Source organism: Ranitomeya imitator, chromosome 5 (genome assembly GCF_032444005.1).
Source record: "Ranitomeya imitator isolate aRanImi1 chromosome 5, aRanImi1.pri, whole genome shotgun sequence".
Lineage (NCBI taxonomy): Eukaryota > Metazoa > Chordata > Amphibia > Anura > Dendrobatidae > Ranitomeya > Ranitomeya imitator.
The window spans coordinates 151,540,416-151,554,163 of NC_091286.1; the positions used below are offsets into that span (position 1 = coordinate 151,540,416).

Consider the following 13,748-nt stretch of genomic DNA (forward strand, 5'->3'; position numbering starts at 1 on the left):
GGAGGCTGCTGAGGAGAGGCTGGTGAGGGGAGGACGCTGAGGAGAGGCTGGTGAGGGGAGGCTGCTGAGGAGTGGAGATGAGGGGAGGCTGCTGAGGAGAGGCTGGTGAGGGGAGGCTGCTGAGGAGAGGAGATGAGAGGGGAGGCTGCTGAGGAGGGAGGCTGGTGTGGAGAGGAGATGAGAGGCTGGTGAGGAGAGGGGAGGCTGCTGAGGAGAGTGGAGGCTGCTGAGGAGAGTGGAGGCTGCTGAGGAGAGGGGAGGCTGCTGAGGAGAGGGGAGGCTGCTGCGGAGAGGGGAGGCTGCTGAGGAGATGCTGCTGAGGAGATGAGAGGCTGGTGAGGAGAGGAGATGAGAGGCTGGTGAGGAGAGGAGATGAGAGGCTGGTGAGAAGAGGGGAGGCTGGTGAGGAGAGGGGAGGCTGGTGAGGAGATGCTGCTAAGGAGATGAGAGGCTGGTGAGGAGAGGAGATGAGAGGCTGGTGAGGAGAGGAGATGAGAGGCTGGTGAGGAGAGGAGATGAGAGGCTGGTGAGAAGAGGAGAGGGGAGGCTGGTGAGGAGGAGAGGGGAGGCTGGTGAGGAGGAGAGGGGAGGCTGGTGAGGCGGAGAGGGGAGGCTGGTGAGGAGAGGGGAGGTTGGTGAGGAGGAGATGAGAGGCTGGAGAGGGGAGGGGAGGCTGGAGCGGGGAGGCTGCTGAGGAGAGGGGAGGCTGCTGATGAGAGGAGATTAGAGGCTGGTGAGGAAAGGAGAGGCTGGTGAGGAGAGGGGAGGCTGGTGAGGAGAAGGGAGGCTGGTGAGGCTGGTGAGGAGAGGGGAGGCTGGAGAGGAGAGAGGAGGCTGGTGAGTGGAGGCTGGTGAGGAGATGAGAGGCTGCTGATGGGAGGCTGGTGAGGAGACGCTGGTGAGGAGATGAGAGGCTGCTGATGAGAGGCTGCTGAGGAGAGGGGAGGCTGCTGATGAGAGGGGAGGCTGCTGACGAGAGGGGAGGCTGCTGAGGAGAGGAGATGAGAGGCTGCTGAGGAGAGGGGAGGCTGCTGAGGAGAGGCTGGTGAGGAGAGGAGATGAGAGGGGAGTCTGCTGAGGAGATGAGAGGCTGGTGAGGAGAGGCTGGTGAGGAGAGGGGAGGCTGGAGAGGAGATGAGAGGCTGGTGAGGGGAGGCTGCTGAGGAGAGGTGAGGCTGGTGAGGAGATGAGAGGCTGGTGAGATGAGAGGCTGCTGAGGTGGCTGCATCTGGCAGGGGGAGGCTGCATTCGGCAGGTGGAGGCTGCATCTGGCATGTGGAGGCTGCTTACGGGAGTGAGGAGAGGCTGCTGAGGGAAGTCTGCATCCTGCATCCAACAGGGTGAGGCTGAAGAGGGGGTTCTCTTTAGAAATCTGTCAAACCTTGCAACCATGGCAGAATCAACTGACCATGTAATGTGTATGAGATTCACCAGATTCTCACATGACAACTGGAAAGGTTTGCTAAGGCTACTTTCACATCAGCGATTTTCTCCTTTTGCGGCAGATACTGCAGTTTTTCCGCATCTGCCACGTAACGTATCAGTTACAGGCCGGCAACTCTGCGTTCGGCCTCATTCATTCCCTATGGGACTTGCGGACATGTGCGCCACTTGAGGTTTTGCACTTGAGGCGAGACAAAAAAACACTGCTAGCAGCATTTTTTTTTCCTGTTGCTGCAAGTACCGCATTTGCCGGATCGCGGCAAAACCGCAAGTGCCGCACATTATTATTATTATTTGTTTATATAGCACCATTGATTCCATGGTGCTGTACATGTAGGTAAGTCCCATAGGGAATGAATGAGGCCGAACGCACTGTTGCTGTAAGTGATCCGTTATGGATGCGGAAAAACTGCCGCAAATGTCAAAAATCGCTGATGTTAAAGTAGCCTAAGTCACTGCCGATAGTGTCATACTCACCAATGGGGGAGGCAGGCCGAAAAGTGCCTAGGGCAGCAGAAACTCTAAATACGGCCCTGCCAAGGACTACCCTGTAGCCAGAGTAACGATGGGAACAGACTGTGGTAAAAAGACCCATGAGGGTGGGGTGGTAAAAGACTTAATTAATTTGGTCATACTGGGGTGGGATTTTTCTCTGTTCTGGAATTTGTTGCAGGCAGGGGCAGTACAGAGGGCCTCGGTCAAAAGCCAGGCCCCTCTGAAGGCAACTCCATCAAGATTAGAGGTGAAAGAGTTTCCCCTATGGGTCCTCACTGGAGAGGAAGATGAGACAGTAACAGAGGAGCCCAGCTTCCCTAACTTAGAGGTGCCCCAAGAGAACTTTGGGACTCCTCAACTTTGGGATCTTACATTGAAGGGGGCATTTGAGAGTGTGACTGCATATTATGGGGTTGCTCAAGAGCTGGGGGCTGACACCAGGTTCCCTCATTTTGCAGTCAATGGCCAGTTGCTGTATTGGGTAGGAGAGATAGTAGAGCATTTAGTTCCAGGACCCTACCGGCGGAGGGTTTTAGACATGGACCATTTGCATATTTTGGGTGGACATCTGGGGGTGGAGAAAATGCAGGAGAGAGTGATACAGAGGCTTTATTGGCCAGAGTGTTACAGAGAGAGCCTAAATTATTGTAGGCCCTGTCCCACCTGTCAGATAACTGCTCCTACTTCTCACTTTCAAAGCCCCTTAGTTCCTTTGCCTGTGACATAAATCCCCCTTGAGAGGATTGCTATGGCCCTGGTAGATCCCCTCGTTAAATCTGCACGTGGCCATCAGTACATCTTAGTGGTCATGGATTACGCGACCCGGTACCCAGAAGCATTGCTACTGAGGAACTCTTTGGCTAAAGGTACCTTCACACTGAATGATATCGCTAGCGATCCGTGATGTTGCAGCGTCCTGGCTAGCGATATTGTTGAGTTTGACAGGCAGCAGCGATCAGGATCCTGCTGTGCCATTGTTGGTCGGCGCAGAAAGTCAGAACTTTATTTCATCGCTGGACTCCCGCAGACATCGCTGAATCGGCGTGGGTGATGCCGATTCAGCGATGTCTTCACTGGTAACCAGGGTAAACATCGGGTTACTAAGCGCAGGGCCGCGCTTAGTAACCCGATGTTTACCCTGGTTACCAGCGTAAACGTAAAAAAAAAAAAAAAACAGTACATACTTACATTCCGGTGTCTGTCCTCTCCGGCGCTCTGCTTCTCTGCAATGTGTAAGCGCAGCGGCCGGAAAGCACAGCCGTGATGTCACCGCTGTGCTCTGATTTCCAGCCGGCGCTCACAGTCAGTGCAGAGAAGCAGAGTGCCGGAGGACAGACACCGGAATGTAAGTATGTACTGTTTGTTTTTTTTTACGTTTACGCTGGTAACCAGGGTAAACATCGGGTTACTAAGCGCGGCCCTGCGCTTAGTAACACGATGTTTACCCTGGTCACCAGGGGACTTCGCATAGTTGGTCGCTGGAGAGCTGTCTGTGTGACAGCTCTCCAGCGACCACACAGCGACGCTGCAGCGATCGGGATCGTTGTCTAGATCGCTGCAGCGTCGCTTAATGTGACGGTACCTTTAGAGTATCGCCCGGGAGCTTGTCCATATCTTTTCTGGGACAGGTTTGCCCAAGGAGATTTTGACGGACCAGGGACCCCGTTTATGAGCAAAATGATGAGAGAGCTGTGTAAAGTCGTCCAGATTGACCAGCTGTGAACTTCCGTTTACCATCCGAAGACCGATGGCCTGGTGAAGCGCTTCAACAAGATCTTGAAGGCCATGCTCAAGAGGGTCGTTGAGAAGGACAGTCAGGATAAGGACTATCTGCTCCCATTCCTGCTCTTTTCTATCAGAGAAGTCCCACAGGCTTCCAATGGCTTCTTGCCGTTCAAGCCCCTGTACGGCCGACATCCACGATGGCTCCTGGACAACGTAAACGAAACCTGGGAAACCAAGGTCACGCCGCACAGGAGTGTCATATGTCATATGTCACCCAGCTGCAGGAAAGGATGGAACATGTAATGCCTATTGTAAGGGATCATCTTCTCCACGCACAGGGGGCTGTTATGATAAGGTAATTCAGTACCACAATGGACATAGAGGTCAGAGCACATACAGTGACCTGACAATAACCCAAAAACATTGAACGAGCTCTGAGACGTGGGAACTCTGCTGACCGCAATCCCTAATCCTCTCCAACCACACTAGAGGCAGCCGTGGATTGCGCCTAACGCTCCCTATGCAACTCGGCACAGCCTGAGAAACTAGCTAGCCTGAAGATAGAAAATAAGCCTACCTTGCCTCAGAGAAATACCCCAAAGGAAAAGGCAGCCCCCACATATAATGACTGTGAGTTAAGATGAAAAGACAAACGTAGAGATGAAATAGATTTAGCAAAGTGAGGCCCGACTTTCTGAACAGAGCGAGGATAGGAAAGGTAACTTTGCGGTCAACACAAAACCCTACAAAAACCACGCAAAGGGGGCAAAAAGACCCTCCGTACCGAACTAACGGCACGGAGGTACACCCTCTGCGTCCCAGAGCTTCCAGCAAGCAGGAAAAAACAAATAGACAAGCTGGACAGAAAAAAAACAGCAAACAAAATAGCAAAGCGGAACTTAGCTATGCAGAGCAGCAGGCCACAGGAACGATCCAGGAGCAAACAGGTCCAATACTAGAACATTGACTGGAGGCCAGGATCAAAGCACTAGGTGGAGTTAAATAGAGCAGCACCTAACGACTTCACCACATCACCTGAGGAAGGAAACTCAGAAGCCGCAGTACCACTTTCCTCCACCAACGGAAGCTCACAGAGAGAATCAGCCGAAGTACCACTTGTGACCACAGGAGGGAGCTCTGCCACAGAATTCACAACAGTACCCCCCCTTGAGGCGGGGTCACCGAACCCTCACCAGAGCCGCCATGTCGACCAGGATGAGCCATATGAAAGGCACGAACAAGATCGGGAGCATGGACATCAGAGGCAAAGACCCAGGAATTATCTTCCTGAGCATAACCCTTCCACTTAACCAGATACTGGAGTTTCCGCCTTGAAACACGAGAATCCAAAATCTTCTCCACAATATACTCCAACTCCCCCTCCAACAAAACCGGGGCAGGAGGATCAACAGATGGAACCATAGGTGCCACGTATCTCCGCAACAATCACCTATGGAATACGTTATGTATGGAAAAAGAATCTGGAAGAGTCAGACGAAAAGACACAGGATTAAGAACCTCAGAAATCCTATACGGACCAATGAAACGAGGTTTAAACTTAGGAGAGGAAACCTTCATAGGAATATCACGAGAAGATAACCAAACCAAATCCCCAACACGAAGTCGGGGACCCACACAGCGTCTGCGATTAGCGAAACGTTGAGCCTTCTCCTGGGACAAGGTCAAGTTGTCCACTACATGAGTCCAAATCTGCTGCAACCTGTCCACCACAGTATCCAGACCAGGACAGTCCGAAGACTCAACCTGCCCTGAAGAGAAACGAGGATGGAACCCAGAGTTGCAGAAAAACGGCGAAACCAAGGTAGCCGAGCTGGCCCGATTATTAAGGGCGAACTCAGCCAAAGGCAAAAAGGACACCCAGTCATCCTGATCAGCAGAAACAAAGCATCTCAGATATGTTTCCAAGGTCTGATTGGTTCGTTCGGTCTGGCCATTAGTCTGAGGATGGAAAGCCGAGGAAAAAGACAAGTCAATGCCCATCCTACCACAAAAGGCTTGCCAAAACCTCGAAACAAACTGGGAACCTCTGTCAGAAACGATATTCTCTGGAATGCCATGTAAATGAACCACATGCTGGAAGAACAATGGCACCAAATCAGAGGAGGAAGGTAATTTAGACAAGGGTACCAAATGGACCATCTTAGAGAAGCGATCACAGACCACCCAAATGACTGACATCTTTTGAGAGACGGGAAGATCTGAAATAAAGTCCATAGAGATATGTGTCCAAGGCCTCTTCGGGACCGGCAAGGGCAAAAGCAACCCACTGGCACGAGAACAGCAGGGCTTAGCCCGAGCACAAATCCCACAGGACTGCACAAAAGAACGCACATCCCGCGACAGAGATGGCCACCAAAAGGATCTAGCCACTAACTCTCTGGTACCAAAGATTCCAGGATAACCAGCCAACACCGAACAATGAACCTCAGAGATAACTTTATTCGTCCACCTATCAGGGACAAACAGTTTCTCCGCTGGGCAACGATCAGGTTTATTAGCCTGAAATTTTTGCAGCACCCGCCGCAAATCAGGGGAGATGGCAGACACAATTACTCCCTCTTTGAGGATACCCGCCGGCTCAGATAAACCCGGAGAGTCGGGCACAAAACTCCTAGACAGAGCATCCCCCTTTCTCATTTTTAGAACCCGGAAGGTACGAAATCACAAAGTCAAAACGGGCAAAAAACAGCGACCAACGAGCCTGTCTAGGATTCAACCGCTTGGCAGACTCGAGATAAGTCAAGTTCTTATGATCAGTCAAGACCACCACGCGATGCTTAGCTCCTTCAAGCCAATGACGCCACTCCTCGAATGCCTACTTCATGGCCAGCAACTCTCGATTGCCCACATCATAATTTCGCTCAGCAGGCGAAAACTTCCTGGAAAAGAAGGCGCATGGTTTCATCACTGAGCAATCAGAACTTCTCTGCGACAAAACAGCCCCTGCTCCAATCCCAGAAGCATCAACCTCGACCTGGAATGGAAGCGAAACATCTGGTTGACACAACACAGGGGCAGAAGAAAAACGACGCTTCAACTCTTGAAAAGCTTCCACAGCAGCAGAAGACCAATTGACCACATCAGCACCCTTCTTGGTCAAATCGGTCAATGGTTTAGCAATACTAGAAAAATTGCAGATGAAGCGACGATAAAAATTAGCAAAGCCCAGGAACTTTTGCAGACTTTTCAGAGATGTCGGCTGAGTCCAATCATGGATGGCTTGGACCTTAACAGGGTCCATCTCGATAGTAGAAGGGGAAAAGAAGAACCCCAAAAATGAAACCTTCTGAACACCAAAGAGACACTTTGATCCCTTCACAAACAAAGAATTAGCACGCAGGACCTGAAACACCGTTCTGACCTGCTTCACATGAGACTCCCAATCATCCGAGAAGATCAAAATGTCATCCAAGTACACAATCAGGAATTTATCCAGATACTCTCGGAAGATGTCATGCATAAAGGACTGAAACACTGATGGAGCATTGGCAAGTCCGAATGGCATTACTAGATACTCAAAATGGCCCTCGGGCGTATTAAATGCAGTTTTCCATTCATCTCCTCGCTTAATACGCACAAGATTATACGCACCACGAAGATCTATCTTGGTGAACCAACTAGCCCCCTTAATCCGAGCAAACAAATCAGATACCAACGGCAAGGGGTACTGAAATTTAATCGTGATCTTATTTAGAAGGCGGTAATCTATACAAGGTCTCAGCGAACCATCCTTCTTGGCTACAAAAAAGAACCCTGCTCCTAATGGCGACGATGACGGACGAATATGCCCCTTCTCCAAGGACTCCTTGACATAACTCCGCATAGCGGCGTGCTCAGGCACAGATAAATTAAACAGTCGACCTTTTGGGAATTTACTACCAGGAATCAAATCGATAGCACAATCACAATCCCTATGCGGAGGTAGGGTATCGGACTTGGGCTCATCAAATACATCCCGGTAATCAGACAAGAACTCTGGAACCTCAGAAGGGGTGGATGACGAAATAGTCAGGAATGGGACATCACCAAGTACCCCCTGACAACCCCAGCTGGACACAGAAATGGATTTCCAATCTAAAACCGGATTATGGACTTGTAGCCATGGCAACCCCAACACGACCACATCATGCAGATTATGCAACACCAGAAAGCGAATAACCTCCTGATGTGCAGGAGCCATGCACATGGTCAGCTGGGTCCAGTACTGAGGCTTATTCTTGGCCAAAGGCGTAGCATAAATTCCTCTCAATGGAATAGGACACTGCAAGGGCTCCAAGAAAAACCCACAACGCCTAGCATACTCCAAGTCCATCAAATTCAGGGCAGCGCCTGAATCCACAAATGCCATGACAGAATACGATGACAAAGAGCAGATCAAGGTAACGGACAGAAGAAATTTTGACTGTACCGTACCAATGGTGGCAGACCTAGCGAACCGCTTAGTGCGCTTAGGACAATCAGAGATAGCATGAGTGGAATCACCACAGTAGAAACACAGCCCATTCAGACGTCTGTGTTCTTGCCGTTCAACTCTGGTCAAAGTCCTATCGCACTGCATAGGCTCAGGTTTAAGCTCAGGTAATACCGCCAAATGATGCACAGATTTACGCTCACGCAAGCGTCGACCGATCTGAATGATCAAAGACATAGACTCATTCAGACCAGCAGGCATAGGAAATCCCACCATGACATCCTTAAGGGCTTCAGAGAGACCCTTTCTGAAAATAGCTGCGAGCGCACCTTCATTCCATTGAGTGAGTACGGACCACTTTCTAAATTTCTGACAATATACCTCTATCTCATCCTGACCTTGACACAGAGCCAGCAAATTTTTCTCTGCCTGATCCACTGAATTAGGTTCATCGTACAGCAATCCGAGAGCCAGGAAAAACGCATCGATATTACTTAATGCAGGATCTCCTGACGCAAGAGAAAATGCCCAGTCCTGAGGGTCGCCACGTAAAAAAGAAATAATGATCCTAACTTGTTGAACTGGGTCACCAGAGGAGCGAGGTTTCAAAGCCAGAAATAGTTTACAATTATTTTTGAAACTCAGAAATTTAGTTCTATCTCCAAAAAACAAATCAGGAATAGGAATTCTCGGTTCTAACATAGAATTCTGAACCACAAAGTCTTGAATATTTTGTACTCTTGCCGTGAGCTGATCCACACTTGAAGACAGACCTTTAATGTCCATCGCTACACCTGTGTCCTGAACCACCCAAATGTCTAGGGGAAAAAAAAGGCAAAACACAGTGCAGAGAAAAAAAAATGGTCTCAGAACTTCTTTTTTCCCTCTATTGAGAATCATTAGTACTTTGGGCCTCCAGTACTGTTATGATAAGGTAATTCAGTACCACAATGGACATAGAGGTCAGAGCACATACAGTGACCTGATAATAACCCAAAAGCATTGAACGAGCTCTGAGACGTGGGAACTCTGCTGACTGCAATTCCTAATCTTCTCCAACCACACTAGAGGCAGCCGTGGATTGCGCCTAACGCTCCCTATGCAACTCGGCACAGCCTGAGAAACTAGCTAGCCTGAAGATAGAAAATAAGCCTACCTTGCCTCAGAGAAATACCCCAAAGGAAAAGGCAGCCCCCACATATAATGACTGTGAGTTAAGATGAAAAGACAAACGTAGAGATGAAATAGATTTAGCAAAGTGAGGCCCGACTTTCTGAACAGAGCGAGGATAGGAAAGGTAACTTTGCGGTCAACACAAAACCCTACAAAAACCACGCAAAGGGGGCAAAAAGACCCTCCGTACCGAACTAACGGCACGGAGGTACACCCTCTGCGTCCCAGAGTTTCAAGCAAGCAGGAAAAAACAAATAGACAAGCTGGACAGAAAAAAAACAGCAAACAAAATAGCAAAGCGGAACTTAGCTATGCAGAGCAGCAGGCCACAGGAACGATCCAGGAGCAAACAGGTCCAATACTAGAACATTGACTGGAGGCCAGGATCAAAGCACTAGGTGGAGTTAAATAGAGCAGCACCTAACGACTTCACCACATCACCTGAGGAAGGAAACTCAGAAGCCGCAGTACCACTTTCCTCCACCAACGGAAGCTCACAGAGAGAATCAGCCGAAGTACCACTTGTGACCACAGGAGGGAGCTCTGCCACAGAATTCACAACAGGAGGCCTAAGAGAGGGTATACAACCAATCGGCGAGGCTAAGGCAATTCCAGCATGGAGACCACGTGCTAGTACTTATCCCTGCGATGGAGAGCAAATTCTTGGCAAAGTGGCAAGGCAGAAGGTACACCTGCCCAGTCTCAAGAAGCCTCACCAGGTATACCATGTGAACCTACTCAAACCTTGGTGGGACCATGAACCACTGGAAGCTCCTTGCCTGAAACCAAGGTCAATGAGGTTGTGATTGCTGAGAAGCTACACAGTCACATGTAAGGGTAAACCTCAAACCCTACAGAATCCCCAAAGCACGGCGGGAGAGAATATCAAAGTAGGTGAAGTGAATGTTGGACCTCGGGGTGATAGAGGAATCAAGAAGTGGCTGGTCAAGTCCCATCGTCTTCATACCAAAGCCCAATGGCGAGTGGCGGTTTTGTAACAACTACCGCAGGCTCAATGAGGTGTCCAGTTTTGATGCACACCCGATGCTCGTGTGGATGAACTCATTGAGTCACTGGGACCCGCAAGGTACATCACAACCCTCGCCCTGACAAAGGGGTACTGGCAGAACCCCATGTCCCATAGCACCAATGAGAAGACGGCCTTCTCAACGCCGGATGTTTTCAGTACACCAGAATGCCCTTCGGACTGCAGGGGGCCCCAGCTACCTTCCAGAGGGCGATGTATCGAATCTTGGCTCCACGTAAGAAATATGCCGCAGCCTACTTGGCTGAAATTGTCCTCTTTGGCACTGAATGAAGTTCTCATCTGCCAAAGTTACAGGCGATACTCGATGCATTGAGGAAAGTCGGATTGACCATAAATCCAAAGAAGTGTGCCGTAGGGATGGAAGAGGCAAGGTACTTAGGATACATCATCGGGAGAGCCAAAATCAAACCCCAATTAAATAAGGTAGAGGCAATTTAGAAGTGGCCACAGCTGCTCTCCAGGAAGCCAGTGAGGAAGTTTTTAGCACTTGTGGAGTATTACCGGCATTTTATCCCGAACTTCGCCATAATTGCCGCACCATTAATGGATCTCTTTGTGGGCACCAAGTCAACAATGGTAAAATGGACTCCTGACACAGATATGGTGTTTTAAGACCTTAAGCGGGTTCTGTGCAAGCATCAGGTTCTGGTCGCACCGGACTTTAGCAAAGATTTTGTGGTACAGACCAATGCTTCAGAAGTTGGCCTGTCACAGGAAATCAATGGAGAAGAGCATCCTATCCTGTATCTGAGAGAACTACACAATAGTTGAGAAGGAATGCTTAGCCATAAAGTGGGCCGTAGACACCCTGAAGATAAGTCGCAATTGCATTCAACATGTATTCAAGTCTATGAAAAGTAAGTCATGTAGAACTTGTGACCAGTGACAGAAAATCCAACATATTTAGAAACAGTTGCAGCTGTCGCAGTCGTGGTTGTTCAAAGATTGCAATGCAACATCATAGGTAATCATTACCTGTGATGCTGCAACACAACACTGCGATCTCAGTATTACACAACATATTTCACAATGTGTAGCCCCAGCCTTAGCCATGCAATCATAGAAGAAAAGTAACATACCATATATTTTGTGTTTTATGCCAAATACAGCAAAATTAGCTTAAAACATATACAAAGAAAAAGACATCTTTTCATCACATGTCTATCTGATCTTTTTCTTCACTAATCCTCCACACTTGTATCCTCCAACTCACCAAGTTCTGTGTTTAATTCTCCAGCCCTAGTGCCACTGTTTGGCCCATTATCAAAGTAAGCAAGCTTCATACCTGGAATTTTAAGCTTTGCAACAGCTGCCTGATATACTGGCTGGCTTTTTCCTTGGGGATTCATTGACTGAAGGGAGACCACATGTACAGACTCAGATGCTGCAAGGAAGGAATTAAGGATCTTCAGTAGTGTAATTACAGCAGAAATCTGAGTAAAAAAAGGAATTGTAGCTACAAATCTAACTAGTACAATATTTCACTTTAATCATGGCTACATATATTTTGCTACTTTCATCTCAGCTGATGTTTTAGCATTTTTTGAACAGGTCTTTATTTAGAAGCAATGGAATGTTGTGCCTCAAGTAGCCTCCTAAGGCCTCCTACTCATATAGTTGTTAATGCCATTTTTGTTCCACTTATTTAACCTTTTTTTATATGCATTTTTCTCATCATTCTTTGTAAAGAGAAGGCTATAAGAAAATGCATGAAAAATAGCTAACCTAGAGCATTCTGCATCTTCAACAAAATGCTGTTAAACCCCAAAAATACACCCATTAGGAAAAAATCCCCCCAAAAAAATGCATTTTATAGTTTCCAGTTAACTAAAAGCCAACATCTAGCTGCAAAAAAAGTGAAATGTTACATTAAATGGTGGCTTTCCTTGTTGCAGTTTGATGACAAAAATGCTGTGGCCATGGCTATGAATGAATAAGAAAATCCCCTTCTAGTTTTTGGAAAGTTGGTCAAGGTATTATCCTGTGTTGAGCATATTCTCCAGCTCAAGGTGTGCCTTAGAACCCCTGTACCAGACAAAGGGGACCACTGGAAGACCTATGGAGTAAAAGCCTAGTGGGTAGGAAACTGTGCCCCTTCCAAGCTAATGTTACTGTGACTGCTTTCAGAAAAGATGGCTGCAAACAAAAGAGACAGTCTGAGGAGGAAGGGAAGCTCGCACTTGGTAAAGAGGAGTGTGTGACAGAGTCAAGATGAGAAATGGCTAGAGTAAGACCATGCTGGCATATGCTGCTATCACACTAAGAAAGTAGATGATCAACAGCTACAAAAAGATTTGACAGCTGTACACGAGACCCAAGTCATGAACGAAGGCATGAAGCAGGTCCTATGGGACTGTGTATATAGTTATTATGACCTCATATTGAGAGATTGTAATCCTAATGTGCTGAGCCTTTTAAATTTGTGTATTGAAACTGGCTTACTCATTTACCTGCACTCTTCACTAAAGTTTTATGTTTCTACATTTTAGCTATGTGTCTTTATCTTTACCTGTTATTCTTTTTTCCCAATCCAACCTACATAATGTCATCATCTTAGAATCCAGTTATTTGATTTAGCGCAATGTGCAGTGTCCTGAATGCTTCTTAAATATGTTGAGTATTCTGTAAGGTTGCCATATATGCATGGTATTCTGAATACATCCTACCTCGTTGTTTTTCTTCACTACGAGCAACTTTCCTTAGTGGAGCATAGTTGACCCTTCTTGCACTTTCACCTAGATTTGAAGGATGACTCTGAAATCTGCGAAAAGTCTTCACTCCTGCAGTTTGAGCGACGGGTGATCGGTCATTAGAGTTGCGAGCTCTCAATCGAAAGGTTCTGTTTGGTAACTTCTTTTCTTAAAAAACAGAAGAGAGACCATAGGAGGAAATTGTGTAAATTAATAGAATATATGTTAGTTTTAGTATTATTTCTACAATATTACCAATATTAAACATATAACTCTGTTAGAAAGTATTCAATAATTAACATAATGCTCTTTAACTAACCGTTTTAATTTTTTTTTTAATAAATAGGTACAATACTTTATGTTGATTATTTTCGTATACTTTCATAGTCGACAAAACTCAAATGGATCTTCAAATTTCCTACGTAGATAATGATAACTGATAATTAACTATAAGCCAACACTAAAACAGTTAATGTGTCTACAAATCTGGAGTAATGCCCCATTATTTCATATCTGTGAGAACTTTTATTGGCAATACTTTACAACCAAACAGATTCGAGAACTGAAATTAGTTTTATATATGGAGTTACCAATGATTCACAATTCCTTATAACTTTTCCATGAGAGTAGATACCAAAAAACATTTTAAAACAATATTTAATGGCAAAGGAAATTGATAAGCGAAATGAAAAATATATCGGTCTTAATAAGATTATAAAGACCCTTCCAAGACTGTAATGAT

The 13,748-nt window shown here is 47.2% G+C and overlaps 1 protein-coding gene across 2 annotated transcripts in view; it reads right to left on the reverse strand.

Moving 5' to 3' along the window:
• Positions 1–13,748, reverse strand: part of FNDC1 (fibronectin type III domain containing 1) — a 392,429-nt gene that overhangs the window by 238,353 nt on the left and 140,328 nt on the right. The window contains exons 2-3 of one of the 2 annotated variants that reach the window (XM_069769220.1): positions 12,983–13,174; positions 11,602–11,700 (exon numbers count right to left, since the gene is read on the reverse strand). In XM_069769220.1, the coding sequence (XP_069625321.1) occupies positions 11,602–11,700; positions 12,983–13,174 (291 nt within the window). The remainder of the gene's footprint in view (positions 1–11,601; positions 11,701–12,982; positions 13,175–13,748) is intronic. The other variant, XM_069769221.1, reaches the window with a different exon arrangement.